Below are 13,959 nucleotides of genomic sequence, written 5' to 3'. Positions count from 1 at the left end.
AAGTGTTACTGAGAGAGAGAAGCACGTCCTCTGTGCCATTTCAGTGCGCAGGCGCGAGTTGCTGGCTTCACACTATCATTCCAGCAATTTAAATACGCAACATTTAAAATCCTTGCTAACAATGATAATCTTCAACAATGACAACCTGAAAGGCCCAATTATATTCACGAGACCTTATGTATGGTGTACTCTTTCGTGAGATGTGACGCCGTGTAGGGTGCTACGGAAAGTCATCGTTTCGGAGGAAACTGATGCAGACATCTTCAGGGTAGAGTGAAGATGAAAGTAGCAAGTTCCTCCAAAACGGCAGCTTTCAGTACCGCGCTACACGGCGTCATATCAAAGAATACAGGTAATTGATTATTTTATTCATGATATAAAAACATGGTCGTAACAACATGCATCTGTGTGTCACCTGTCATGGCTCCGAAACTACTCGTACATTTCAATATAAATTAATCTCTGTAGTGAATGTCAGGCGAACCAAAACTCGTTCACATCGGTCTAGTAGCATCTGTTTCCGGTAAGACTTTAAGAGCACAAACTGACTCAAGCCCATTTCACCAGCTTCGAGTTATTTTCGAGTCAAGTCGCAGTCCACGCTTATTAACGTTCGCTATACTGCGAAGACTTCTGCCTTTAATGCAGTTCGAACAAAATGTTGCGGTGACTACAAGTAGCAGTGCGATGTGACGCCGTGTAGTCTGATGAACTTCATAGATTCTTCGGAGAAACGCTGTGCCTTCATCTTCAGGGTCGAAAAGTAAGCCAAGCAAGCAATCAACAAAATTCAAGCAGAAAACTAAGAACTCATATTTAATATTCAACTTCAATCAGTTCACAACTTAATGTTCGACCTAAACCAGTTCACAGATTACACCCAAATCAGTTCATAACTGAATATGCGACCTACACTAGTTCACAGACTACAGCCAACTTAAATCAGCTCATAGATTAATATTCGACCTAAACCAGATCACACATCACACAAAAACTAAATGAGTTCACAGAGCACATTAAACCTAAATCAATTAATATTATGAGTCAACCTAAATCAGTTCATGATAAGTCAACCTAAATCAGTTAATAGATTTAATTCAACCCGTATCAGTATCTAACTTAATATTCAACCTGAACCAGTTTATAGATTACATTCAGCCTAAACCGGCTCGTAACCTGTGATCGCCTTCCGATGTTCAGATTTCTCACAGCCGATTACACTGTGCGCTTGCGCGCACTTCTCGACCGCTACATCCTTTCTCGTGCTTTACGATACATCGCAAGACGTCCGATTATAGACGGTGAACGTTATGTAAACATCGATTTATAACAGATGTCGCCCTAATCGATAGAGAAACCGCAACGAGCCAGATTTTCTTGCAGCATGGTGCCCATCTGGTATTGATTTCCAGGCAATACAATCACTCGTATCTCCGCCACACCCATCCAAACACAGAACGGCCCACAGGGTGTCCCGCAACCACGTCTCAAATCCGATGATTACGAAGAAAGCGAGTCACACGTTGTTACAGAAAGAGTTTTCTGGAACTAGGTAACAGGCCCACATCCAAGAGGAACCAGGTGTTCAAGACTTGGTGAATCAACACGAGATATGAAATATACAGAGTACATAACCTATTTTCCTGAAGTCTGTTCCACAATTCTCTAAAAAACTGATACATAATCACAGAGACAACAACAGTCTTTAGAATCTATACAATTTTAAACAGCGGGTAATTTTATTTTCTCTTGTCGACAGGCTAATTGATCATCATATTGCTCAACCATGGTTTATTCAACGGCAGGCTCAGACAGGCTGTGAGACCACCTAACCCCATTGTATATAACGAGAAACCTTGGGTTAAAGCGACCGGAACGTGAATGTAACCACATATGGAGCCACAGGTCCACTTCAAAAACATCTTCATGACAACCACACGGACAAACATTCAAACGTAGACCTTATCACATGAGATGCAAGATATGAACTTCTGTCGGACTACCGAAAAGAGGCGAGCATCGAGCATGTGAATGCTGAACCTGCCTGCAGACACAGGAGAGCCACAGGAAGCTCGCGACATTTTAAAGTGGGCAATGATAGAGATGCTTCCGCGTTGCGTCGCCCTTCGCGCCATAAAGCGAACGAGCCGAGGAAACTTCCACTTCCGTGATACAAACGGGATATATCGCCCATACACCGAGGTCTCCTTCTTCTCATCATACATTTTCATGTTTATTGTTTCTGGCACTGGGCCAACAGAAACACAAAAACATTTCTGCCGTTTCAAGTCTGCATGGCGAGAACTTAGAGTAAACCAACAAAAGACAACGTAACAGGTTCAAATGACTGCTTGCTGGCTTGGCAAAAAAAAATAAACTAAACTTCGCTTTTAGAGAAAACTGAATTCCGAGGACAGTTCTTACAAGATTTGCTGACTGAAAGCATCTCAATAAAGCACTAAACTGCAATTATACCTAACACGAGACACAAGCGGACGTGGCCGGGCGAGCAAGTGAAGGGACGCCGATAGATGCGTCTCAATACCGTTGCGACACTCCGTCCTCGGCACATAACACAACACACCTCTCTGTGTGCAGCAAAATACTGCCGTCACGCCAAGAACATAGTCTATGTAGACCCACTGCCAAAATCAGGCGACAGTACAACAGCCGCTGCTAAGGAACAGCTCAGTGGACAGTAAAATATGGTCGCCGAGTCCAAAGGGACTCGGACCCGAGAAAGACTGCGCTGGCAAGGGCCAGCAGTATATACAAAAGAGAGACCCGTCCTCTCGTCAGAGAGGGCGCCCCACAAAAACAAGACCGTAACTGTCAAACAGTAATAAATATTTGGTCATGAGACTGGCTGGCTGACCGTCAGTCGCAATGTTACTTTGACTTTTTGTAGATTGCGTCAGTTAAAGAATTACAGTTGTGAGAAATGAAAAGCACGTACGCCGTTAGTACCCGATACCAAGCAACGGCTAGTTAAGACAGAAGATTTTATGTATGCTGTAGTTACAGTAATCACCGGGGTGTGTAACTCAGCGAGACTGTCACGGTTATTTGTAGTTCCGTTCTGTAAGTGTTCCATAAATCCGATTACCAATCGACACCCCGTCTACAGTCACACTCAATCACATGGCAATAACAAGCAAATGCGACCCAATGACCCCCACTAGTAAGGTTTCGGTGTGCGGCGGGGAGTCTATCCTGCCTGGCTGCGGTCCATTCATGTAAACGGGAAATGTTACGCTACAGGCTATTGTAACGGACACCGTTATTATGAAGTTTATTCTTCTGCCATGACTTAAACAGATACGTCACGATGTGTCATCGGTGACAAGGGAGAAGCGTATTACAGGGCACTTGTGTCACTCTAGCTCAGTTACGTATTAACACGAACTTGCCGCTATATCACAACGTTCACAAGTTTCGTGTTCAAAAATCCGATATTTTGAAATTAATGAATTAAAAAAAATCACACTCCCACGTAAGAAACTATTCTCATCTTATTCTATGCTTCTGGGGTTCCAAAACCAAATTTTCTTAACGGTAGAGGTAAATAACGTAAAGTTATCCCTAATGAAGGAGAAGCCATGAACGCGTATGAGCAAGTGGAGGAATAGCTCCACCATTATTGACTTGAGCACAAAATGGAGATGAGTGGTCAGCTTCACGCCTCTGCTGCTTTACCCTCGGCACCCACTGGATAGCACACTAAGTGGGCCCCAGAGCCGGTGCAGACGCTGTGATGAGAAAAATCTTGCCCCTACCGGGAATCGAACCCCGGCCGTCCAGGCCGTAGCCTAGTTGCTACACCGAATTCAGTATTTTCTGAGCGGTTTCAATATTAAATTTCTCTGCGTATTTATCAACCTTACCGCCATCTATGAGCCGATTGTATAGAAATGTGGGAGTTTCGACGTCTCACAGCCCTATGGACCTCCACAGCCCGTTTCGGGGATAGCTTTACTTACTTTACTTTTACTTTCCATTCGTAAGTTCCGAACAGCATGAATCCTAACACATTTCTCTTGCGTCCCTCTGAAACTCCCAGGATATTACATTCTTCCTTCAGAATTAGACAGTGCTTAGCAGTACGATGTACTTACTCATGGAGCTGAGCCCTTCTGGAGGAGCCGCCAACTGTGCAGCAACTCAAGAATTTCCCAGCATTTTATGGAACCCGAAGGTTCATTACCGTGTTCACATGAGCCCTCCACTTGTCCCTATCCAGAGGCAGATCAATCCAATCAATACCATCCCATCCTATCTAAGATCCATTTTAATATTGTTCACCCACCTACGTCCTGGTCTTCCCAGTGGTCTCCTTCCTTCTTGCTTCCCCACCAATAACCTATACGCATTCCTTTTCTCCTCCATTCGTGCTACATGCAGCAGTGCGATATAAACTGTAATATAACTGCTTTATACGGTATTTACGGCTAATTTTCCTTCTGGAATTTTCATATTTTGAAGTCCATAAATTTCCAGTAGCGTAGGTAGCATGACATCGAGAGCTTTGAATGTCCGCTGCCACGGGGCGGAGAGGTCAAACCAGTCCGTCAGTCACAAACAGAAGACCAGGATACAAATTAAACGGATAAATGATCAGATGGAAGAACAAACCGAGGTTCGGAAACCTTTTCTAGGAACCAATCATAGACCCACACTCCTCAGATGTATTTAAATCACTATGCACAAGAACCGACCAGGTTCAGTGACCGTTAAGTTCGGAATTCCTGGCTGCGGTGATGGAACTCTCTTCCCTCCTTCGAGGTTGTCTGCTATAAATATAAACTTTATGAGCCCGGCTGGTGGACTACATTCATGAATTTTATTAACGGTACAAAGTACAGACCAATCAGTAAATCCCTTCTTCGCCTCTCATTTAAAGTCAGGCCAGAAGCAACCCATTCCCCCCTGCATTGCACGGGGGTCCCATGGCCAGAAACCCTTAATTTACAAGCGCGAAGCCGGAACTATGACCTGGAGGCCGAGGTTTGATTCCCGGTAGGAGCAAGCGATTTTTCTCTTCTCCACAGCGTCCAGATTGGCTCTGGGGCCCGCCCACCGACCCTCCCTCCTATCGAAGGGGTATCTAGAATTATTTGCTTGGAGCATAAAGACCAGGACGTGAAGCTAGCCACTCGCCACAATATAGTGCTGCAGTTAAGAATATATGGAGCTATATCTGTTCCTCCATACGCCTTCAGGACGTGGTGCTTAATTAGGCACAGGGATATCTTCAGCTTTATCTTCATACAAGTGTGAAACATAATCTCCCATCCTAGACCCTTTAATGTCCTGGAATAAAACACTCACTTGAGGCTTGCGACCAGATTCTTATTAATGTCAGGCAGTTGGAGGCTTGCTGATGTGGGGCGTTCTCTCTGACGAGAGGACCTCGACAGTAGCTGGAGGTGAGTGGTCAGCTTCACGCCCTGGTCACATTAGCCCCGGGCAAAGAGCCTCCGGTACCCTCCGGCTAGGCTGGGTGAACCTCAAAGCCGGTCTGGACATGGAGAAAATTCTTGACCCTACCAGGACTCGAACCCCGACCACTCTGTCGTCCAGCCCGTAGCCAATCGCTATACAGACTGAGCTATCCCGGCTCCCTGATGACCTCATACACCTACTTTTATCTTTATAGAACAATGACGGTATGCTATTAAAGTGACTTTTTGGGTTTCATAAAGGGCACGTAATTTCTCGACCAACTGAGTGACTATCAGCGTCTCAAGGACGCCTCTACTGCATGATGTCTGTCTGGCATGCTGTTTGCAAAATGAACTACACTTCTCGAGTTATGCGGCAGAAAATAATTAAAAAAAAAAAGCAGAATGACCAACGAAACGCGCCATCATGAGACAGCCATTTCAAGAAATCGCTTTGTGACTACTGAAACCAGCGCTCTCGCTCTAACGTTCATCATTTACAGGTTCGACGTGGCCCTATCTGGACATGCACCCATTCTCTCGCTGTTTAACACTAATTAATGTCAACAGTGCTTGTGGTGAAAGCTACAAGCTGCATTCAGCAGTCTTTTGTTTCGTCTCCATGGAAACGAGGACCGAAAACCAACTGCATCACAGCGACAGCCTGTTCACTGTCATGAAGCTAGTGGTCCCACGTGACGTGGCTATAGAACAGAGGGAGAAGCCCAACTTTGTTCCTGCTTTCAATCATAGCCTTCATCCATCCGTCCGTCCGTCCATTCATCCACCTACCTACCTATGTCTCTACAGCCCCTTGTTGGGCCTTGGCCACCTTTTCAGTTTCACGATCTTTTACACAGTCGGTAGGAATACCTTGGATGGGGGATCAGCCTGTCGCAAGGCCGCTACCTATTATTTTTCAATGCTAGTGGAGTGGGACTAAGTCCCTTGCACTGCGACCACTTCGGGCCCCTTGTACCAGCCCCAAATGATAGGTGAGGGTGATTGTGGAGCAATTGGTGGAATTAAGACTGGCAGGGGAAACCGAAGTACTGGGAGAAAACCTGCCGCAGCGCCACTTTGTCCACCATAAATCCCACCTGACCAGACCGGGTTTGAACCCGGGCCGCCGCGGTGGGAAGACAGCGACTAACCGCTTGAGCTATGGAGCGGAAGGCCGCTACCTACATAGGACAACACAAACAGAATAAACGCACACATATATCCATGCCTCGAGTGGGATTCAAACCCACGATCCCAGTGTTTGAGAAAGCGAAGACGGTTCACGCCTTAGACCGCGCGGCCACTGTGGTCGGGCCAATTACAGCCTTTGCATAAACACAATGAGCTGTTCTCTCCTACAGAAAGTTCATGAAAATGTTTCTGTTCGTTTAATTTGCGCAAGTTCAGACTAACATATAAAAATCAATCAAATATATATTCGAAAATGCTAAAAAATATTTCGATAGTTTGCTGTATTAAATCGTTTTGATTTCATTTTAGCCTTGCGAATTACACGGGGGGGGCACATTACGTATATTCGACAGCATCCGGCGTCCATTTGTCATTATTGACGGCGGGGTTCAAATTTACAGACATAAACTTCAACACAATTTCCCGTTACAACTGTACATTTCACAGAGGCGGTTTCCTCCTGATATTTTCGTTACAGCTCTTACACAAATATCGTTAAGTACATAATACAGGGCACAATGGCGCAGGCCAAAAACCAATTCCTGATATTCTGCAGGGCGTGATTAAACAGCAGATGAAGTTGAGGTTCTCACAGCGGTGGGTATGAGGAACTGTTCAGCAGATGAAGTCGAGGTTCTCACAGCGGTGGGCATGAAGAACTCTTCAGCAGATGAAGTCGAGGTTCTCACAGCGGTGGGCATGAAGAACTCTTCAGCAGATGAAGTTGAGCTTCTCACAGCGGTGGGCATGAAGAACTCTTCAGCAGATGAAGTTGAGCTTCTCACAGCGGTGGGTATGAAGAATTGCATCTTCTGCGATACAACACCGTGTGCTCCTTCTATTGTTGCGTGTGTTTATTTCAGCGGGAAATCTTAACCAAGTCGTTGCCTAGCAATTAACATCTACTCTGGCTCCGCTATGCCGGCGTCATGTCACATTATGCTAATCTAACACTAGTGTGGTGGCGCGGACAACAGTTTGAGAATTAGCTGTATAAAATAAAAAGCTTTGAAAGGACCCCAGATCCACCGCCCTTAACCCAACAAGGCACGAACCCACGGAACTCAATTACCACTCCACTATTTAGTTTTTTAACATGCCTTAGAATCTGCAGGAAGTAATTTTTGTTTCCAGGACTGTGTCACTGTCGCTCTGTGCTTATGAGGACCCTCCACGTAGAGGACTCCACACAATAAAATGAAAATGCTAGACCGACAGGACATATCCTCGCAACTGTGGCGGTACTTACGGACGGGACATTAAAAAGAATTAGGACACACAGTTTTAATAGCAAGAAGATTATACGAACAGGAGAGAGGGCTTTGTTACAGGGAAAATTGGGTGCAATTTATTTGCAAATTACTCTCATACCAGCACGTCTAGAACTGTGTGTGGTGGCGTTAATTTTCACCCCACCCCCCACCCAAACCCCCATCTTCTTGAAGTTTTTCTCTAACACGTAATAATACGGCTCTGGGGGTTGAGGATGGCGGAGGTTATGCAGAGCTGCGTCACGTAATTCTGTGCCGCAGTTCACATAACCTCCAGGATTTCCCAGAGGACACTGAATGAGAAATAGGGAAGGGGTTTCGATTGCGCACGCCTGCTGGAATTTATCGCAAATTCTGATTGATAGAGAAATGCGATTTGTGGCACATGATTGGCTAAGCGTTTCAGTTCTTCCTTTACTACTCAATTAACCACGTTACCAGTAACTCAGAACTGGACCTATGGCATTCAATTGTAAAAAGTTAAGCTATCCCTCTAACAGGCCGTGGAGGCCCATAGGGTTGTGAGACGTCGAGGCTCCCACATTTTCTAGACAATCGGTTCGCAGATGTGTGAGTCTGTCAGCCTTACGCGCCGACCGCCCTTTACTCCCGGGAAGATTGCTGGTACTCGTTTCTGTTAGAGGCTGAGTCGGCCATAGGGCGGCTAAAAGGAATAGGTCGACCGAAAAATCCAATGACCTCATCGGGCAACGAAACCGCGACCTTCCAACTTGTAGCATAGTGTCTCAACCAACTACGCTATGGGGGCAGCGCCATAGCTCAAGCGGTTAGTCGCTGCCTTCCCACCTCTCGGCGGCCCGGGTTCGATGCCGGGTCTGGTAAAGTGCGATTTGTGGTGGACAAAGTGGCGCTGAGGCAGGTTTTCACAGAGTACTTCTGTTTCCCCTGCCAATCTTCATTCCACCAATTGCTCCACAATCACACTCACCTATCATCTCGGGCTGGTACAACAGGCCAGAAGTGGCCGCAGTACAAGGGACTTAGGTCCACCCCACTAGCAATAAAAAAACTACGCTACCGCGTGCCCCCGGATTCAGTTAACTGCAAAAAGAAACAATTAAATAGAACATATGGAAAGGAAATCACGAGACACTGACCACAGGAAAATTTTAAAGAACCCCGAGAAACTGACTGTAAATACTCACTCTCATCCATGCGAAAGCCCCCACTAACAATTCCCATGATACGAATTTATTCCGATATAATATGGAATAAAGAATGAAGTTAATATTGTCACGTGTATGAGTGACTATCGACGGGGTTTGGATTGATAACTGGATTTACTAATCGTAGCTCTAAGTAACTATAACGCTGTTGCTACTTCACACACTCTCCAGTTCAGTACAGCACGTATTAAGGCTTCCCAGTCTGCTGCCTCTTCACCAGTCGTTGTCTGGTGACGGATCCCAATGTCCTCTGCTTCCGTGCTCACGTTCTTACTGCTTGCCGACTGCCCCAGAACTAACTCCTACTCTTCTAACTACCGTCTCAAGACTTGGTTTCTTTTAGTTTCTTGGGGTGGGACGAGGCTGTCCACTTGGTACGCCGGCCACCAACTGGCCTATTGTACCAGCCGGCGAATGATGATGATAAGCGTGGAGCAGTCGCTGGAATGGGAATGGCAGGGGAAAGAGAAGTACTCGGAGAAAACCTGCTCCAGTGCCACTTTGTCCACCACAAATACCACGACTTCACCTGGACTCGAACACGGGCCGTCATGGTGTGAAATCGGCGACTAACCGCCTGAGATGCTGAAGACTCTTAGTCAAACTGAAAGAAGTCAACGTCAAAGTGACCTTAAGACTGGAGGTTTACCGTCAATCAGTTCGTCTTGGCGCCAAGTCCTTTGAGGATCACGACCAGATATTTTGTGCAACTGAACTCTTATCTAACATCATCTCTGAAGAGAATAAAAGTAAAAGTTTACGGAGCCACTACTTAGCAACGGCTATTGTATAGCTGTTTATTTCGCGGCCGTTGCTTAGCAACGTGTCTACGTGTCACAAAATTAATTCAAACCGCTATTATTTACTTCAAAGGCACCCTGTTACGGCATACTAACGTTTCGTAACACACAATAATTCTAAAGAGAAACAGGAGAGAAACCACATAAACACACATTACACCTGGAATGCGCAGTATAACCAAGTTGGTAACCATGGAAACCAAAATCGGCGGACTGACAGCTTGCGATATAAATAATCCGGATACGGCCAGACTCTCACGTGAGATATTCCTTCTAATTGCAGCAACTGGTTTCGGTTTTAATTAAGGGACAAGTACTGTTGCCTTCCTTTGTACTCTCGCGTGACGTCACAGCCATTATTTTCACGGGATAATGACATCAGCAACTGAAGATTAAATAATGTAATTTCTCCCTGAAGCGGCGAGCTTTCTGAAGGATGAGCCTACGAGTTAATGAGCCACGTCACACAGAGAATGTTATCAATTCAAAACCAAAATGCAATAATCAATATACACTCCCGGGAAGATAACTTATGAATCCTCAATTAGCCATTGCAGGGCCGTGTCGCTAAAGCATTCTGATCACGAAAATTAATCGCACGTTAGATGAATGGAAAGGTTTTATTCCATGGAGGAACATAAATTCGAATGTTTAAAATTTTACGTTGCGTGTGAAAATGCGGCGTGGACTAAACTGGCTGAGACTATGGCCCCGATCACTGGCAACGAAAGGAGAGACACACAGACTGATGGGAGGGACTTATGGAGTACGCCGTTGAGATGGGCTCATGTGTCATGACATACATGCCGATTTTCGTAAAGACTGGTTCAGGCATTCAGAAGTTCACAGGGAAGATAGACAGAGACAGGCGGACAGAGATCGCATAAGCCTACTTCACGACAGAAATGCGTAAGTGTGGTTACAGGTACGTAAGCGTCCATGGACGACATTCATGGCGGATCCAGCTGTAAAGTTAGCCAAAAACTGACGTGACCTGCACAACACGGCAAAGCGGATAAATATTTGCTAAAAAGAAAAGGAATTCAGGAGAGAGACAGAACAAAAAACGAAACAAAGGAAGGACGGAGGTAAAGAGACGCAAAAGAAGAAGACCGACAGATCTCAGTCCCCGTCTGAAGGTGGGTTACACCTCCACCGCAGGCCTGCGGATCGTAGAGGGTGACAAAAAGTGAACCCGGTCCCTGGGGGTATACCTGGTCCTCCAGACTCGGGGTTGGACGCAGGGCTGACGGCATGTTCTGTGGAAGAATTACTGTCGCGAAATGCGAAGTGCAAACCGGATGCAGTCTGTCAGACCCTCCTAGGGACGGCTGTGGCTCACAAGGGGCTGTTTTGCCGATGATGATGATGATGATTTATTATAAAAGTGTGGCCCGCGAATGCCTGTGGAATGTGTAAAACGTGACAAATTCGGAATGGTGGATCCACTTTGAGCCAGTATCATTTGACTTATCTTCACAATAAACAAGCAACCTGTTTTGGTACACTGCCTCCTGGAGGATATTCAGAAGGAAAAAACTCCGTGATTTTAGTCCGCAAGGGAATTATACCGACCGAGCGACCGCCGCTTGTCGGCAAATTTTAGTGCCAACTTTAGCGGATAGAGGGTGTCGCGTGGTCAGCGCAACGGATCCCCACGGCCGTTAATTTCGGTTTCCTAGACCGGGGAAGATATTCAGAAACTAAGGTTAAGGTATGGAACATCTGATCTGGTGGCGGACATCAGAAAGGAAACGCCTGGAGTGTCTGGGGCATATAATTGAGACACGGGCAGATGAGATAACATCCGGGAAATAGCAACAAGGTGCATGAAAAGTGGGAAGGCCCAGGCTGAGATGACAGGAAGACGCAGAGCTCCGAAGTGCTGAGATGGACGCAAAAGACGAACTCCAGACAAGAATGGCCAACTGCTGTAAATGAGGCCACGGTTATTGGAGGAATGTAGCTGCAAGAACTACGGTGTTTACTCGTAAATCAACTGCAGGAAACACTGTGTCGGGAACACTTCGCAGTAAATCACTTCATCAAACAGTTAACATGAGTTGTAACCTTACCAGACTGAGAACCTCCTCCTGGGAAAGGCTGGCGGGGGTGGAGGGTGTTGTCCTCTGGGCGAGGGTACATCGGCCGACTCGGAACGGAGGGCCATGACGCGGGACACCGGCCGAGCACTGCACCGCTCATTTGCCAGACCCGCCCCAGCTCCCGCTGCGACTCCCATCAAGCCTGCCGCAGCGCCGAGCGCAGAAGCAGAAGGGGCACTGCTCGACACCAGGATCGAGTTCTTCAGCTTCTGCTGCTGCTGCCGGAAGTGCTCAACACTTGCAGACACTGTGTTGCTCCGGCGGTCTCGGGAATGGAAGGAATTCCACCGTCTTATGGGTTCCAGTGGACCGGGCCTTTTGGGGCACACACCACCCACTTTGCAGGGGCCCGCTGAGGGCACAGTGCCATTGTTAAAGCCGCCCATCTCGGATTTATACTGGCGGTGCTGCATCAATAACTGAGTCGAGTGTTTATGCATTTCTTTATATTTTTATTTTTGATTTATATATGTGTGTGTGTGATGTCGCCTTAAAGATCCGCCATGTTGCACGCATTTCCAAAAATGCCCCCCCCCCAATATCTTCAAATTTTACTGCACATTTCTGTATACATTGTTACAGATGTCGTTCATTTGACTTGGCACTTCCCGCTATGGGAACAGTTCCACTCCTCACAAGACGCACAATATACCACACCACATCAGAGCTCTTCTTCAGAGCGCAGTTCATAAACCTGGATCCCATCACGCTCCGTACACACAGGATTCACCATGAACTTCTTATGAATAAAACTTTTTACACTGCTTTGGGGTATAATTGCAAAAATGTTCAAACCACATTATATATAAGAAAACATGTTCTTACACGTAATTGTACAGTCATAAATCTGGCGAGTTACCTAAAACAGCCTTCCTTTGGTACGATGAAAATAGTTTCACACAAAATTTCCGATGAGGTCATGTGTGTCATAAAGCCAAAAATACCCATAATCTGAACTTCCCTAAATGTCGATTTAAATTAGTCTACTGATGTTTTATGAATTACGAATACTCTTTCCATAAATTATTCGTACACAAAACACCAAGATCAGTAGGTTTCTGCAGGTTTCGAGATGGGAGGCACCCTTATGTCCCTGCTCCTAGTGCGTGCAAGTGTCTCCACACTTCGGTGTAAACTGTAGGTCATTTCCCCACCTGTTTCGACTTCCATTGTTGATACGTTATTACCTGACTTCATAAATTACCTCTGAGGTAAATAAACCACTCTTCTTGTTATCTCGATGCGTTTCTGTAATATCATCATATTACCGTTTAACCATATACTCCAGAGGTAACCAAGCTACACACAGTACAGTCCGTGTTTCTAGACCTGGCCGCTGTCAGACGCATGCGCAGTGGATTTGGTCGAGTCCACTGAGGTAAAGATTAAAGGGATAGTACAGGATCTTACAGTACGTCGGCCTGCCTGCACCTGCAACCACTTCCCCGCTAATACCTCCGCATCTATGTTACTGCGCGTAATCCAGAGGCCAGGTCTAAACTCACGGCCTGTAGCTAGGAGGTTATGACGTCATGGATTGTTATGAAGGGAGAAAGCGAGCCTGATTTAAGTAAACATGTCTGCATTAATAAAGCATGGCACGAGACTCAATATCCCCATGGCCGTGAAGATTAATACTGTAGCGTTCTGCGTTGACGCCGTATAGTGTAGGTGGTTAATAACGTTTCGGAGGAACATACCGCCTCCATCTTCATGTCCATATATAACTAGCCACTCTCTCGTTTCTGGATGTGGCCCACATAGCATGTTTTAACCCTTTCCATTACATACACGACTGGACTGGCTTTGAAGCAGTGATCAATTTGGTACGTATTTATTTAGCTGTCGGAGATCTAAAAAAAATACGTCTGCTGCCATCTGTTAACGGCTACACGTTACTACGTGGCTTGTCTATAACATAAATTATGAGTTATCATGAAGATGCAATAAAAGACCGCTTC

The 13,959-nt window shown here is 45.9% G+C and overlaps 1 protein-coding gene across 4 annotated transcripts in view; it reads right to left on the bottom strand.

Annotated features, from left to right (window-relative positions):
• Positions 1 to 12,466, bottom strand: part of LOC111866119 (rap guanine nucleotide exchange factor 2) — a gene marked incomplete at its 5' end in the record, with an annotated part of 81,784 nt that extends 69,318 nt beyond the window's left edge. For all 4 annotated transcript variants that reach the window (XM_033752126.1, XM_023854744.2, XM_023854745.2 and 1 more), the window contains 1 exon segment: positions 11,969 to 12,466. In XM_033752126.1, coding sequence (XP_033608017.1) covers positions 11,969 to 12,438 — 470 coding nt within the window.
• Positions 12,467 to 13,959: the final 1,493 nt, after the last annotated feature.

The sequence above is a fragment of the Cryptotermes secundus genome, unplaced genomic scaffold (assembly GCF_002891405.2).
Source record: "Cryptotermes secundus unplaced genomic scaffold, Csec_1.0 scaffold318, whole genome shotgun sequence".
Lineage (NCBI taxonomy): Eukaryota > Metazoa > Arthropoda > Insecta > Blattodea > Kalotermitidae > Cryptotermes > Cryptotermes secundus.
This window is presented reverse-complemented; position numbering and strand designations above follow the sequence as displayed.